This window comes from Dinoponera quadriceps, unplaced genomic scaffold (genome assembly GCF_001313825.1).
Source record: "Dinoponera quadriceps isolate SergipeBrazil2010 unplaced genomic scaffold, ASM131382v1 scaffold566, whole genome shotgun sequence".
NCBI lineage: Eukaryota > Metazoa > Arthropoda > Insecta > Hymenoptera > Formicidae > Dinoponera > Dinoponera quadriceps.
Window position 1 is genome coordinate 2,268,235 of NW_014555972.1, and position 16,230 is coordinate 2,284,464.

The window sequence follows — 16,230 nt, forward strand, 5'->3', positions numbered from 1 at the left end:
GGGGGGGGGGGGGGGGGGGGAACCATCGGAAAATCAGACGCGCGCTCGTGTTTCCAAGCTAAACAATTTCAACGCTTAAATTCCCCGTCGATGCGCGCCGCGCAATGCCCTTCATCTTCCGCGAAAAAAAGTCGCATAATCCCGGGGAGGAGCGTACCGAAGATTTATCAGGCCGGCCTAAGCGAGCGAGCGAGCTCTCCCATCGAAGTTTTTGCGGTAAACAAATAAATCTCCGCCGAAACTTCCCGTTTGTCAGCCGCGGGCAGCCGGCGAATTAATTTCGCGACGAGCGTCCCCGTCGCGCGGCTTCGGTGATACGTGTAATTAAGAGTGATGGACGCGCGTCGTTTAAACGTTTAATAGCCGACGCCGCGTCGATGCGCGGCGAGATGCGTTACGAGATGCGATATAAAGAAGACGATGACTCTGGATATGCGCCACCCACACGAGCAGGCCGCATGACGGCGACGACGACGCGCGTGACAAGCTGGTGGGTACGTTCATCGATGTACAAATGGAAGAGACGCGAAGTAGACGCGCATAAAGGAGGGAGGAAGGGTGGAGTACAGCGGAAATATATATAAGGTGTCCGCAGGTTCTCCGCGCGCTTTTTCTGAATCCATCTACGGATTCGTACTGAAAGAGAGAAGGGGGGGGGGAGAGAAAAATGGAAGGAAGCGCGAGGATTCTGTATATTTCTCGCGTGCTAAAGCCGAAATCCTCTCCCGGATGGCGCTGTACATGCGCGGGAAGATGGAGAAAGATAATACATGATAAGCGCAGGTAGCGTTAATAAAGATATAAAGGAGGATATAAAGATGCTAACGCGGTCACGAAGTGTGGAAAGGAAATCTGCGAAAAGCTGCTAAATATTAAAATGCACGGAAGATAAAAAGAAGGAGAAGATGAGAGAGAGGTGGAAGGAGATATTTTTCTCCCTCTAAAACCTTAAGCTACTTTATAATCACCCGCAGCAACAACTGTGGCTGGTATGTGATAAAAATTCCTTACGCATATTTCGCAAGGAATTATCTCCGTGCCGAAGTTGGATCAACCGCTCGGGAATTCGGCGCGCGCTGATCGATATTGTGTGTTTAACTGTACGGGGGAAGAATGCATCAAGTGGAATTGGGTAATAACGCGATTATTGGAGTAAATTTGGATTCGATCGCGATAATATTGAATACTGTACGGCAAAAAATATAATGTTAATTTTCACATTTTTCACATGACCCAGAAAGTCCACGTCTAAATTTCAATCTGAAATAACTCATTCGTCGTGTGTTACTCGCTCACAAATTGAAAATGTTAATGAACCGACACTAATTTCCCCCCGACGGATGATATGAATTATCTCGACTTAAATTTTATTCACAGTAATGACACTTGATATTAATTAAATTGACATATTTATAACGTCAAGTGTGATAAATGGCTACTTTCACGCTGAAAACTTTACTTATCATTTTGTTTTTAATCCCGTTCTCAAGATGTCAATGAAATCTACAGGTTGACGAATAATTGAAGGCGAATTAAACGAATTGTCGAACAATAACGGGGCTTCGAGTGTTGGTCTCATTTTCGACACGGGTGTCTTCTTATTATATCGTCAAGTTCAAGCGTCCTGCATAAAAGATACACCTGCAAATATGTACATCACTGACCGCGTTCAGTCGTCCCGGCCTTCCGTTCTAGCTTCCTGATTTAGCATCCTCGCTCCCGGCTGCTTCAGATACTGCATCGCAGCACTGATACTGACATTGACACTGACACTCCCGTAGACACGATTCGATCGGAGAAACGCGTGTGTGTTAATGAACACGATGCCGACAAGAGCCCGATTCAATATTTTGAAAGAGGAGAGACAGGAATAACTAACCCACCGATACACCGTGCTCCGCGCCGTGGTGCATCTGTCGCTCGTCCACTCGAAACTCGTAATAACTCGGCCGTGGATAAGTGCATGACGCATGAAAGTCGAAGAACTATCGGAAAGAAGAGTAAAGTTCCCAATTGTCAAGCGTCGTCGCTTACTACTGGGAGGATCACAACAATCACCGCGAGTCGCGAAACATTACGGATCGAGTATTAAATCACTCGAAAACAATTCTTTTTACACCTCATATGGAGAAATCGACATTAGATAACCAATAACCAGTATGAACGTATCGTAGCTTGTTCAATGATGTATCTCGAAATTCTCCGTTCAGACGGGATTCGCAGAGATAACATCGGGCCGACAACAGGTATCGCGAATATAACTTTTAAATATCTATACTAAACCGTGAAATAAACAATAGAAAATACCATAATAGCGTAACTGATCCCCACGTCGCCTCAATAACGATACTTGGATCATTTCCGAGGATAAGACACGACAAAAACGACGTACAAGTAAGTACGGATCGCCGATCACGAACGTAATCGAACGGTGTCGCGGTGAAGGTATGGGCTGAGAGGAATTACTACGGCAAACGAGGCGCCACGTCCAGGTGCCGAGACAGTTGATATTATCCTATTAGAATAAATGTAAAGCAGAGACGGCGTTTCCTCCCTCCCTCCCTACGCCCCCCTCACCCTTTACTCGCTCTCTTTCTATTCTCCCTTTTTTCAAACTCGCCACCGCTCTCTCGCTTTTCCTTTCTCTATTTCGTCTCCTTCCCTCTCTTTCCCTCTCTTCCTATCTGTTTCTCTCTTGGTACAGTTTTACGTTTGGCTTGGTACAGGGGTGGAAAATAGGAGTCGGCCGAAGCGGTAGGGCGCATTTACATGATATGAATATAATGGAGAGGGCTGGGTCGCCGACGAACTCGGGCTGTGAGAGAACGCTACCTGTTGAACGAAGAGTCCGGGGATCACCGGTGACCCACAGGATGTGCCCGGGGTCGTCGGCAGGCTCGTTGTCGGCTACTAACGGGTCATCCCACAGACTCCCGTCGCTTATCGAATGACGAGCAGGCCGACTGCGAGAATAAATTGTAGTCTACGGCGCGTTGGAATTGCGCCGAGAAACGCGTACGATCGTGTCGGCACCGATCTGGATCTGAGTCAAAATTCAATCTGATATCTGATACCTGTAATATCTGACCGTTTCGACATTTCATCCGGTCAAGTCGTGCTTTTACCCAATGAAAATTACAACGGGTATACAAAAAGCGACTAATTTTCCGATTAGGTCTCATCGGTGACGTGCGTCGGCAAATTTATCGGCCAAAAGTATTCATCACGATCGGACGATAAAAATAACAACCCTGTATCATTTAATCGATCTACGCGATAGAATTTTTTCTCTAATGCTAGTATATCGACCACCTAGACAGGTGCAAACTGTACTTAAGAAATAGCATGAAAATATCGATTCGGGTTGCGTTTAGTTCGAAAATCTCGCACTCACGAATTTACGTCTGTCAGTCTTCAGATTTAGATACGACGTTATCGCTCAAGTTCCGAAACGTTTTCACGCGTTGGCAAAATGCGGTTTCAACGGGCCACTCGGTATATCGGCTGGGGGCGCGTGGCGCGAAAAAGGCCGAACGATTTTTCGCGACGCGTCCCTTTCTTACACCCGCGCCAATAATTATTATCGCCGTGCGCGACCGCCCGCGCGTATATAACGAGATAACGATCTTTCCTCGGTTTTCAAATTAAATAGGATACGTTTCCACGGAGCAGTATGCGCAGGCGCGCGTATTTACGTTTCGTCCCTCGCATCCCATCTGCCTAATTAAGGGTTATCCGAGTACGTCTAATAGGATCCCAGCGTGCTATCGCGTTGCCCACGCCGAGCCTTGGGAGAGGACGCGGACAAAATCCTGTGCGCCATAAATACGCATGGAATAAGGCGCGCACGCTCGCGCGTTCGCTCGTCGAAAAATCGCGAGAACGCCTCCCTCCTTTTCCGCGATTTCACGACGGCGTCTCTTCAACGTCTCGCGCGAATAAAATCCCGCTCGCTCGGCCGAACACGACCGGGTGTAAGCGCGCGCCACATTTGCATTCCTACGGCACAATTTTTCGAGGTTCCAGGCTCGCACTAAAGACCGGCAAAATACGCCCGCAAGTGGCGGTACAAAAGGCGAGCCCGCGCAAGCCCGGTCGCCTCCGAGAAAAAAAAAAGAGAGAGAAAGAGAGAGAGAGAGAGAGGACGCGTCTCTTTAACCGGCGACTCGCGCGCAGTCCTCCAGATTACGGCCGAACCCCGCGTGATCGCGAGCGGATCTGCCCGATATTATTTCCCGTTTCTCGATTACGAGCGGAGCCGACTACCGCGAGACCGAGATTGCAATTTCCAGGGATAACGGCGGGCGGACGCATCCTCGGGAGACGCGGGCGACTAGCTGCCTCGTAAAAATCGCGACCCCGAGAGGGCGAGAGGTCGAAAGTGAGAGACAACGACGAGCGTCGGTGGACGAGGCGAGGAGAGGGAAATGAGCGGAGGATGAGACAGAGGGAAGGACACGGGAGGGGAGGGAAAGAGGGAGAGAGAGAGAGAGAACGAACGCATCGCGGAGGCAATATAAAGGGGCAATAAAGTCACGACGACCAACAATACGGGCGGACTTGGCCCACCGCCTTCAGTTTCACCTTATTCTCTCGCGTTCTCCGCTCCATTCCTCCGTCCTTTCGCCGCCCTCCCCCCCCCCCTACCCTACCCCCGTCGCAGAATGTGCAACCTAGGTCAATTTTATTTGCTGTGCGCCCGGGCTTCGTATAGACCGGCAACATCGATTCGAAAGTTTCGAAATTTCAACTTTACGAGAGCAAACGCCGGCGGAGAGCCCATCGGGAAATCGACCTCCATCGGAGTTCTACCGCGAGGAAATTTAGAGAAAAAAAAAAAAAAGGAGAAGGAAATGTAGAAGCGCGCCCGGCAACCAACCGCCGACAACTCTTCGCGGCGCGTTTGCGAAACGGATTTAGATCCCGGACGTCGACGCCGGAGAAACGGTTAAAACGAAACGACGGCTGGACCATTCCATGCCGGCGAGTAACCGAATAAGAAATGCGGAGTGGAGCGCGAAGTTGGCGAAAAGTTGGACGACGTTCGTCGACTCGCCGACATTCTAAACGTCCCGAACTCGTTCTCGCGGCGGTATCGATGTGCCGTACGCGCGGAGAGAAATCTCGAAGATCGCGATGTGAAAAAGACGCGAGGACGAAAGAGACCGGGTCGGTATTTGCACACGCGGACACAAATTTCTCTGCATTCTTTGCGAAAATTCTCCGCGCGTAAGACCGGCGATCGGACTGAGAACAATTCCAATCGGATGAACCGATTAAACGATGTGTCCGATTGTTACTTTTATCATCCGGTCAAGTAATGGACGACACAGTTTGTCCGATGAAACTTAATCGGGAAATTAGACGCCTTTCGTATATCCGCTGTGATTTTCATCGCATCGAAACACGACTCGATCGGATATATTTTCCGTTTGTTATTTCTCGATCGGATTATCCGATCAGACCGGACATTTTTCTCAGTGTACGATCGGCACGAGATTGCGGGGAAACTGTTAATTCCGAACGCGAGTCTCATGCGCGCACCACGTGTGTAACTCTAACTGTGCTCGCCGCCTCGCGATCAAAGCAATTCCAGCTATCTTTCTCGGTTCGTTCATTAGTACTCATAAAAGGCTATCCATTAGCACGCATCGCCGGTTGTAAACTGCAATGTTGCTCCGTCGATGTCAACGTTTGCGTCTACTTGGAGTGTATTAACGCATTCATAAATATCAATTAACAGCGACGCCGACAGGATAGCGAGCAAAGTGCAAACGTGAGATACCGGCAATACAAAATACGATATAAAGACGACTAATTCGGTAGTTCAATTTGCATAATTACACAAATAAAAAAGAAAAAAAAAACAACACGCTGTCGAGCGTCATCAACGTTCGCACGAATGGCGCGCGATTAATTTCAATTCTCGTCGCACGGCGACTTCCTACGAGAGTGCGAGCGCCGGTTCTGAGGAAACGTCAAGGAGCAAAAGGAAGGAGGCACCGGAGGGAGGAAGAGAGAGAGAGAGAGAGAGAGACAGTACATGGAGGACAGGCGCCACTGTCTCGAGACGAGTGCATTGAAATCATTCGAACCCGAGGCACGACCGTTCAATCGCCCGCTATACGCTATTATACGTTAATGACTGGTTAGCTAACCGACTTGTAATAGCGCACGCTATACGTCACGATTCTACGCACGTAGCGGTGCTACAATATTTACGACGGTTGGCTCAGGATCGCGTAGTAAAGCTAAAAATACGCCAAGAGGAAACACTGTTCCCGGAGATTGACACAATCAATCGGGGGNGAGGAGGGGGGTGGAGGGAGCGAGAAGGGAAACGCCGCGAAGTTACGTTTCAACGATGCATCGTCGCGCGATATTCCTCCGCTGAATAACAATGATCCTACGAGGATAATGTCCCAATTAGTGGCGAAGTAACTTATTGCGAGAATAAGTTGATAAATTAATAGTACACGTGTGTTAAGTTGCAAACGTGTTGTGACGAATAGCATATAAAATTTAGAGTGAAAACACGATTTTCGGGACAAATATGGAGCTTATAAATGTTACCTAATTTATTAGGAACACACGCAATTGTCGTAAATTGGTACGCTGTTATTAATTAGGAGATTCACTTTGTTCCGATGGTCATGAGCGAACGAAAAAGGCAGATTTAACGATTGAAGGGTGTTTTTCCGCTCGGAATATCGCGCGGAATCGGCTGCGTTTCAAAAGAGCCGACAACGCGCGGCGAGGACACCCGTTCATCACTTTTGACGCCAAATAATTAGGCGCGCGCGTGCGCGCGCGAGAGAGATTAAAGGGAGATGAAAGGACAGATCCGTGGACGCGTCATGTTCGGATCGTGGCCGATTGAGACTTGAATATCGTCGGATTGCCTCGATCACCGAGCGTCATCGCTACGGCCGCGTAACAACGCTGTTAAAACTCGCGTAAGCCTAAAGCCGTGGCCGCTTTGAAAGCCCGGGCTTATTATATGCATGGATAGCCGAACATCCGGATAATAACAGTCCTATTCGCTTTGAATAATTCGCCGGCGTTTCCAAGTCCGCCGCTAACCGGCAGTCCGCCCTCAAGCATCCCCTCCCACCCTCTCCTTTCCTCTCCACCCACGAGCGTCCAGAAAATTTTCGATTCGACGTACGTCGTTATTAAGCGTACTTCGTAATTAGCCGCCGCTAATAACTTACACGGATTCGCGCGATACACACGTATACACACAAGAAGAGGAGGAACGAGCGAGGGTGATTTCTATGGAGAGCGAGAGGAGGACAGATACACATACAAAGACGTGGGCGAGACGGAGGTGGAAAGACGGGCGAAGGGGGGTGAGAGCGGGCGGCCCCAAGAATGCCATTGTGCTTTACAATATCCACGAGCTATGAGCAAGGTTATTAAAGGGCTGAGGTCGCGCCTAAGGTTAAGGGGAAAAGATGGCTGCGGCCGCGGGAGAGAGCTTTCTCCTCGCACGTAAACCACATGCGATTTACGCTCGCTCGCACGCAAGCTCCGCGCGCGCGCGCAATGTGCGTACGTCGGGAATACGCGGGCCGGAGATCAAAGCTCCGACCTAACCGGGAAGGATGGTCGCGTGCACTTCGTGGGGGTGCGATGAAAACGTGCTTTTTAAGTCCGACGGGTCGGAGAGGATCGAGCTTCCGCGATCCCAGCCACTTGCGGAAAGAGGAAGAAATGACGACGACGCGAGCTCAACCCTACAGAAATGCACATTCCGAGAAATACTAACAAGCATCCATCTTCCACCTCCGTGTATTTGTCACTTAGGGACTGCTCTTGTCCATTGCGGGAAATTGGAAACAACCTGCGCCCGGAAGCGTGAAGTTGTTTCCTTTTACCGAAGAGAGCGATGAGGCCGCTAGCAAATCACGCCAAAGATGTACAGATTGGACCTCCGGAACATTGCAGTTATGTATGTGATACTTGCTTTGAAAAGGATGATTAAATTATCTATACAGGGCGCGCCGAAATTGAACCAGCAAACTTTTTCCTCGTATAGTTTGTGCTTTTCAATTACATAAACTGAAATTCTTCTTTTTCTTTCCAGGTAATAGAATATTTATTAACTTAAAAATAACGCGCATCTGTGTATTCCTAGTATTTCATAAATATCAGTAATTACAGTGGGATAAATCACATGGAAATATTTGCGAAATTTTGCAGTAATACTTCAAAATCTTTATCGCATTACAACATAATACGAATATTACAGAAATATTATATGTATCCCGTTTTAATATCTCAGTAATATTACTGCGATATTACATGCTGTTTGAGTTATAGTCTCATCAAAACAGCGCTTGCACAATGCCATGTCAATATTTGAATATACAAAATACGTCCACATATATTCGACGTTGACGACACATCTTTCCGACGTGACGATGTACCATTTTAGTACCCAAAATCACGTTGAAGTTACATTCTATTTAAGTCGCATGACGTCATTGTCATCAAAATCACGTATCTTTCACATCATTTCATTAGTTGTTAATGCTGTGTTATTTTGTTGGCTGGGGTTCATAAAAGACGTGAGAGCAATTTATTTATATCGATAAACCCAAAACAATATCGATCCACTCGTGACTTCCTCCCAATTTGTTCTTAAATTCTTCGTTCTTCAATTTTGAGAAAAAGAAGCTAAAAGTTTCTTGTTTTAAATCAGACCTCTCGTCATTGTTATTCCTGTATAAATAAACATTGCTACTTTCTGAAGCGATTTTTTATTAAAAAAAACGTCAGTTTAAAGTGTCGCCCACGCGGCCACTCGCGTTGCATTTAGATAGGCGAGCACTCTGGGGCTTAAAGCCGCGTATTATATTCCGCAGCTGGCTGCGCCCGTACAATCGCGATTATCCGCGTTAAAACACGGAAAACTCGTTGCTCCGGATGAATAAGAGACAGAGGAAGACACAAAGTAACGAGTCGCTCGTTTGATGTGGCGTTCTCGCGAGCAAGGCGTTCGAAAGCCCAGCGCCACGGGGGCTTTGCTAAATCGCACGTGTTCGAATTTCGCTCAGACTCGTTTATCGGAGTGCATTGGCTTTTTGTCGATTAAAACGAAATTTAAATGCCGGGCCCGGGGGAGATAGCTTAGCGCTTAGAGTTAATAGATTTCTCCGCGAACAAACAAGCTGCGTCGATTCGCGTAATAAATAATACCTTTGCTAACGTATCGCGAGCATTGCCGCCGATTGCGTTCACGCTCGAAGAAGCAGACCTGCTTGATAACGATGAAAAATGCTGGGCGCTCGATTTTTACGTTTACTCGCTAGATATGCGCTAACGGAATACGAGGTGTATACACACGGTTATGACGCTATAAATTGGTCGTTTCGCGCGCGCGCGCGAGAGAGAGAGAGAAAGAGAGAGGGGCATATCTGACGAGAATATAAATTTCCACGAACAAACAAAAACCGCCGTAATGACCGAGCTAAACTTTCGCGTGTTTAAACTGTTTTAATGTCATGAAATCGTCGTCTTTCTATTCGTGTTTATCACGAATCAATCGTTGACGCGTATTCGTACTGAGAAGCACGAAACGTTTCGAAATTACTGAAATGAAAGAAGCACGTGTCTCGGAGCTTGAAACTTTGGGAAATTTACTTAACTAATATATAAACTTTATGATAAATAAACTTTGGAAAATCTCAGTGCGATATCGAAATTAGACGCGCGCGCAACATTATTTCCGGCAATTCCCACAAAACGTACAGAAACGAGAGAAGGATACGGATAATGAAAAATTAGACACTTATAATTTAAAGCGGAATCACTCGAAGGCTGAAAAAAAAAAAAGACGAAACTCAACGAATGGAACTTATCCCCGTGTATCATTCATCTCTGATACGTGTGACTCCACGCATGAAACATGCTAAAAAAGATATTAATTTCGTATCAATATGTGCGATTTGTCATTATTTATTTGTTTCAGATATCACGACACTCGTCCTAATTATCATTCCGTCGAGCATCCGACGGGGGGTTCCGACGTAATCGTCGAAAAATGCGAAAGAATCGAAAATCTAGCCGTCACTTCGTACCCCGTAATTTCAGCGGGACGAAGGACATCCCGTACCACCGGAAGGCCTCCGCCTTGGTGGAGGTGCCGCGACGTTCCGGTAACTGGGACACTCGGTCGCGACAGCAGGTGCGTCGACACGCGTGCTATCGAGCACAGCTACAGAGAGTCACAGGTATAGGTTGACTGAACTGACCTTGCGAAGAAGGCTGCGGCTGCGCTGGCCTGCGCCGGCGTCCCGGGCACCCCGCTCACGTTGTACGAGTACTTGGTTTCCTGATACACCTGATACGCGTTCGGCGGTTTCGAGTGCGCCGATCTGTGATAGTAGTGATCGCCGGTGTGGTGGCTCTTCTCCGGCTGCTGCGGCTGGCCGACCTTGGCGTAACCCTGGCCGGACGGGACCTTGCCGTGGCACTTGTCACCCTTGTCGCACGAAGGCGCGTGAAGAAGATGCGACTTCTCGTGGGCGGACACCAGCACTGCCGGTTGCTTGTCCACACTGCCGTAAGCTTTGAAATCGGCGTAGCCCTTCAGCTCGCCGTAGTACCGCAGGTTCTCCACCTTGTAACCGTGCCCGGCATCGTGGCCCTTAGCCTTGCCGAGCGGCTCGTGCTTGTTATACCCGGCCTCCTGCGTCGACTTCATCCTCTCCGCGCCGCACTTGCCGCCGAGCGCAACTTCACCGCCGCCAGCGTGCAGACCGACCTTCCCCGAGAGCTTCTCGATCTTCAGCATGGATCTCTCGCGACCTTGAGCCGCCTCGGCCCCCCGATTCGGCTCCGAGCCTGTGACCTTGTACTTGTCGCACGTCGTTATCTCGCCGCACGAGTCGCCGCCATCCGAGAAGGCGTTACCGACGTTACTGATCCCGCGGGTCTGATGATAATGATGATGACCTTTCACCGACTCGACGTGACATCGAACCGTGGCTAATGACGCGTCGCAATCATCCTCAGCCTCCTGCAGCAGCAGGTTCTCTTTGCTGCTTCGGCTGTTGTTGTTGCTGCTGCTGCTGTTGTTGTTGTTGTTGTTGCCGCCGCTCGGATTGCACGTCCTGTGAGAGAGCGAACGTTGCGACCGCGTGGCGACCACGCGTGTTGCTTCTCGCGCGGTTGGCGTGATACTGGCCAGATTAGAGGGCGTCTCGGCGCCATGAGTGCCGGCGGTCCCCCTTCCTGATCCGGAATTACCGCCGCCGCCGCCGCCGCTACCGCCTCCACCGCTGCCGGTGATTCCGCCGCCCCCGCCTTGTCGTCGGCCCCTCTCCTCCTGCCGAATGATAACGCGACATAGTAGTCGGCGTGTAGTACTACGATTCATACGCGGCCGTACCGCCGGCCGCAACCACGTGAGTCGACGCGAGAACGGAATAATAACGACGCAACGCGACCGACAGCGAACGCGCGCGAACAGTGCTCTATTTTCTTTTCTTCTTTCTCTTTCTCTCTCTCTCTTTCCTGTTTTTTTTTTTTTTTTTTTTTTTNTGCGCCGACGCGCATTGCAGCTTTTCCACGCGTTTCGCGTCGCGTACCCGTGATTTCTCTGATTCTGTTAGCGTTTATCGCTCTCGGAGGCGATGGGGCGATCCTGATTCGATTACCTCTTCCGTCGAAAAATCAATTTATAATCGATCAATTGTCTTCGATGTTTGCACATTGAGTAATAATTAAAATTCGTTCCATCATTTCAAGCGTCTGTGCTCGCAAGCTAAGGAATTATTAATTATTGATCGAGAAATCTTTAAAAAAATATGGATTTCTAACGTTTGAGAAAATTATTATTTTACGTCTGATGTTTCAGTTTATAATCGATTTTAAATCGAAGGGAGCGATCTCGTTTACTCATAAAGCATGAGTAAATCGAAGTACGGATCAAGCTGAGCACCTGTGTGCGAAACATAAGTCGCGCGCTCACTTCTGCAAGTTAATTCGAAACATTATCGCCGACTCGCTCTAAGAGACGAGCGTTCGTACAACTGCGCTCCAACGAGCGCTTTCAGCTTGCGAACTTGAATTTCTCGGACGGCCCCACGCGTCGCACGATGTCAACGGACGATCTCTATCGGCGCGTCGATCGATAAGACTCCCCCATCCCGCGCGCGCATCGTCCGAGTTTCCAAGGTACTTGGACGTCCTACGTCTGCCCTACGGCTTACCTGGATCCTCTTAAAGTCATCCTGCCGTCTGGACACCTCGGCGTACTTGGGCGGATCGGCGTGATACTTGGGCGGCGTCTCCTGATAGCGCGGCGGTCTGTCGAAGTGTCGATACTTGGGCGGATCGATGTACGGATTATTCCGGTAGTAATTCGGCAGCTGACATTCCGTGAGATCGGACTGCGACCGGTTCAGCTGGCAGTCCGACGGCGCGTTGTGTTCCGGGTGCCTGCCGTGCTTCGCGGCCAGCAGCCTCTCCGGGCCGGCATGGGTCGACTTGTCGTGGGACTTGGGTCCTTTATCACCTCGCTCCTTGCACACCTCGGGCTTCTCCCTCCTCTCTTGACCGACGGCCGACGGGCCGTCTATCTCGTAGAAGGTCAGCTCCTTCTTCAGCTTCTGATGCGACTTTACGTCGTGATGCGGCTGCCGTGGGTTCTCCGAGTTCTTCAGAGGCGGGTCTATCTGGTAGAACGTGAGCTCGCGGGAATCCTGAGACTTGGAGCGTGTCTCCTGCGCGAGGTGGTGCTGCCGCTCGGGCTGAGAGTGGCTCCGGGAGTACCGCTGCTCGGCGAGCCTCGCACCGTCCTGACACTTGGACTGCGATCGTCCGAATCTCTCGCCGAGCCGGACCGAATTGTGCCCGTACTCGAGGTACTCGTCGCCGTACTTGAAGATTTGACGCGGCTTGTATTTCTCCTCGAACTGCGAATAATTGTAGGTGTTGAAGCCGACCTGATTGAAGTTCCGGCTCAGGTTCGTGGAGTCGTAGTCGGTCGAGGTCACCGCCTCCATGTTTATCTGGAGCAAAGAACGAGAGGGGGTGATTCGTTAGGTCGAACCGAAACGAAGTTTCAAGCTCTTCGTCGTACATTTGTTTTACACGCGTAAGACACCTTCGTTCGGTGCGCTCAACGGAGGAAAAGCACCGAACCGACACAAGTATGGCGAAACGACGTAATTATGCGCTTCACGTTGTTAAGTAATGAACTCTGTCAGACAGAACACAAATGTTTCATCTACTGTGTACAGTACTTGAAGTCGAAATGGCTCTTTTTGTTTGCAAACGTGTCCGGTTGTTATCAGTAATCGTTTGATTTTTCGTTCTGCTGATGTTTTTGTTCAGCTATATTCTTCTTTTTTTAATTTTACTGGTTTTCGTTATGCTTATTTTATTTTTTGAAAATTTCCTGGTATCACGGATATGTTTTTGGATCTACTTTTCCGAAACGTTGTTTCCGCAATTTTTTAAAAAAGTAGTCGTTTGCAAGATAATATATAATAATTTTCAGAAAATTATAATATATTTTAGTAGGGGAACGTTTGCAGCCGCACATACATTTTAATTCTTTACCCTCAACGGGGTTTTTGGAGGCCTGAAAACAAAATAGTGTGCCGATTTTATGCTTTTCCTCTACTATAACTGCTCACTCTGAATTCTTACATTCGCGATTGGTGTATTCTTTCGATCTCAAAATACCCGCCAATTAGATACAAGAGTTCACTGAGCGCTCAGCGAGCGATTGTAGTATTGAATGCATTCCATTCTTTAACTATGACGCGACTTTAATCGTACTCTCGAGTTTAAGACGAACGATCGCTCCTCCGACGAAAACGGGAAACCGTTGACGGACAGACGAGTATCCTCGTAGAGTCCGTGTGAATCGCGTGAAGACTCGAGAAGGATGACGAAAAGGAGCAAGAAGTTGAACTCGAAGCGGCGGCCATAAATCGGGGAAGGCCGCCTTCTTAAACGCCGGAGTATTTAGCGTGAAACAAAAAGCCGCTGTGAGATAAATAAAATCTGACACCGGGAGGGCGTGCCGTCGCTATCTGCCACGTCGTGTCTTGAATAAAGCCTCGTTCTCTCTCTCTCTCTCTCTCTCTCCAACGAGGGGACAAAAATGATGCGTAAGAAACCCCGTCGGAAGAGTCCGAGAGGGTTGAAGGGGGCGGCTCGGCTCGCAGCTCGTGTCGAAAATCGAGTCGGGGAAACCGGTTCGCACCTCAGAGCCCGAAGGCCGATCGGCACACATGTATACAGGATGTCCTAAAGAACGTTCATGCCCATGTTTCTTCACCGCTTCGGAATTGATGTTTCTTCAACGGCAGTTCAATCAAGACCCATAGACCACGTGGAAGAAAAATTGGTCTTAAATCAGGAATAGATATTCTTATATACAAGCAAGAATATTATAATCTTCTCAGAAGACTTTTAGTCTTGAATCGAGTTGAAGTAATACTTGCGTCGATATGAATTCAATCGAATCAAGGCTAAAAATGTCCTAAGAAGATTATGATATTCTTGCTTACGTATGAAAATATCGATTCTTGATGTAAAACTAATTTTTCCCCCCACGTATATTCCATCGGTTGGCCCGCTGTTTCTTCTCTAGTGAATTCGGCGTTTCGGGGCAGAAGTTCTCCATTCAATGTTACCTTCTCCCGCGACCTCTCCTGAGATCGAACTTGGAACGATTTTACGAGTAATCGCGGAACTCAAATATTCTGCGCGAAAAGTTCAAGTTTGATTTAAACATAAGAAAGAGGATGACTTCGTTATCGATATTTACATAAATATCTAGATGTTTGATTATCTACTGTGATTACCCACTTTGATCGTCACACTGTGAGAGAAAATATTTTTTAAATATTTTTCCCTCTCAGCCTGTAGACACAGATCAATATCTAGACATTCACATAAAAACCGAGATTTTACCGGAATCTAAATTTCCATGCATATTTACAATACGAAAATTGTCGTTTAGATATTTTCATTGAAAAGAGATTGAGACAAATTTCTTTATTTAATCAATCAAACAGCCTGTAGAGATAAAAGAACGCAGAGAGGAGCCGACGCACCCTGTAACGCAAGAGAAGGGACCGTCTTCAAACCCGAGATCACACGCGATTTCGCTTTCTTCCCGCGAGAGCCCTTACCCAGGAGGCTGCGGGGCACGATGAACAGCCGAGATTCCCGGGTGCGATTAGCCGGTGCGGCGACTTCGCAAAAGTCGGCCTGCGCGACAACGTCGTCGCGCTCGCTCGTAACGAGAGGGACGTTCGCCTCCGAAATTCAGATGGCGAGTTAACGAGGGGGAGAATCAAGCGCGGAAGAAATTATTGATCCTTCCTCGTGACTCGCTCGTAGGAAGGATCGCGCGATCGTTCGCCGATTTCTCTCAGGTCACCCGGTACGTACTCGGCATTTCGCAACTCGCTCTGCGAATCGGGAATGCCCCCGCGGGGCTGCGGTTATATATTACAGCTGGTAATGAAGACTCTCCGCGGCAAGAGCGAGCTACCGACGAGGCCTTGTTTATCGCCTCACCTCAAATATACAATTAACATGTTGAGAAGGCGCCCGGAGATAGCGGGAATATCGCGGCATCTCTTTTTCTCTCTCGTTTCACCTCTTCTTCTTCCTCCTCCTCCTCCTTCCTTCCTTCCTTTCTTCCGTCCTGTCAATTTCTTCAACCCCTTTCACGACAAAAAAATCGCTCACGCCAGACTCGAGACTGACTTGGGCGCGAACGCGCGCGCACCTTTCACTTTTATTATCGCGGAGCTCGTTAGAGCGACCGTTTCGCGAATGTTAACCCGGAATTCGTCGCTGGAGGGAATTTAATGTCCCTCTATTTTTACGGTACTTACGGTCGTAACGCGAAAATGTGGTCGACGGCGTCTCGGTAAATTCTAATGGAGTGGGAGCGTAATTAATATGCTCATTCTTCAATTTGTCTAGCGCTTAATTCGGGCTCGTTATTACCTTACGAAATGATAAACTCGATTTTCCGCGCTATTAATATTTCACCCGCGGCTGTTGAAGCTATACATCCGGCGGACGCTGTTTTAATGATTTAGCGGGCCGGTCTAATTATTCGGAAAATCAGATTTTGTTTAATTCACCTCCGACGTATTTATCCGCATAGAGGTAAACTCGGCGGCCTCGCGCGCGTAATGGTACGCGAATGTGTGCGCATCAGAAATAAATACGGCCGGTGTGTGT

The 16,230-nt window shown here is 48.6% G+C and overlaps 1 protein-coding gene across 2 annotated transcripts in view; it reads right to left on the minus strand.

Annotated features, from left to right (window-relative positions):
* LOC106746411 overlaps nucleotides 1-16,230 on the minus strand; it is a 431,128-nt gene that overhangs the window by 278,809 nt on the left and 136,089 nt on the right. For both annotated transcript variants that reach the window (XR_001374598.1, XM_014623001.1), the window contains exons 4-5: nucleotides 12,222-13,022; nucleotides 10,260-11,335 (exon numbers count right to left, since the gene is read on the minus strand). Coding sequence is in view for 1 of the 2 variants with exons in the window: in XM_014623001.1 (XP_014478487.1) it covers nucleotides 10,260-11,335; nucleotides 12,222-13,022 (1,877 nt within the window). In the remaining variant the exon portion in view is untranslated. The remainder of the gene's footprint in view (nucleotides 1-10,259; nucleotides 11,336-12,221; nucleotides 13,023-16,230) is intronic.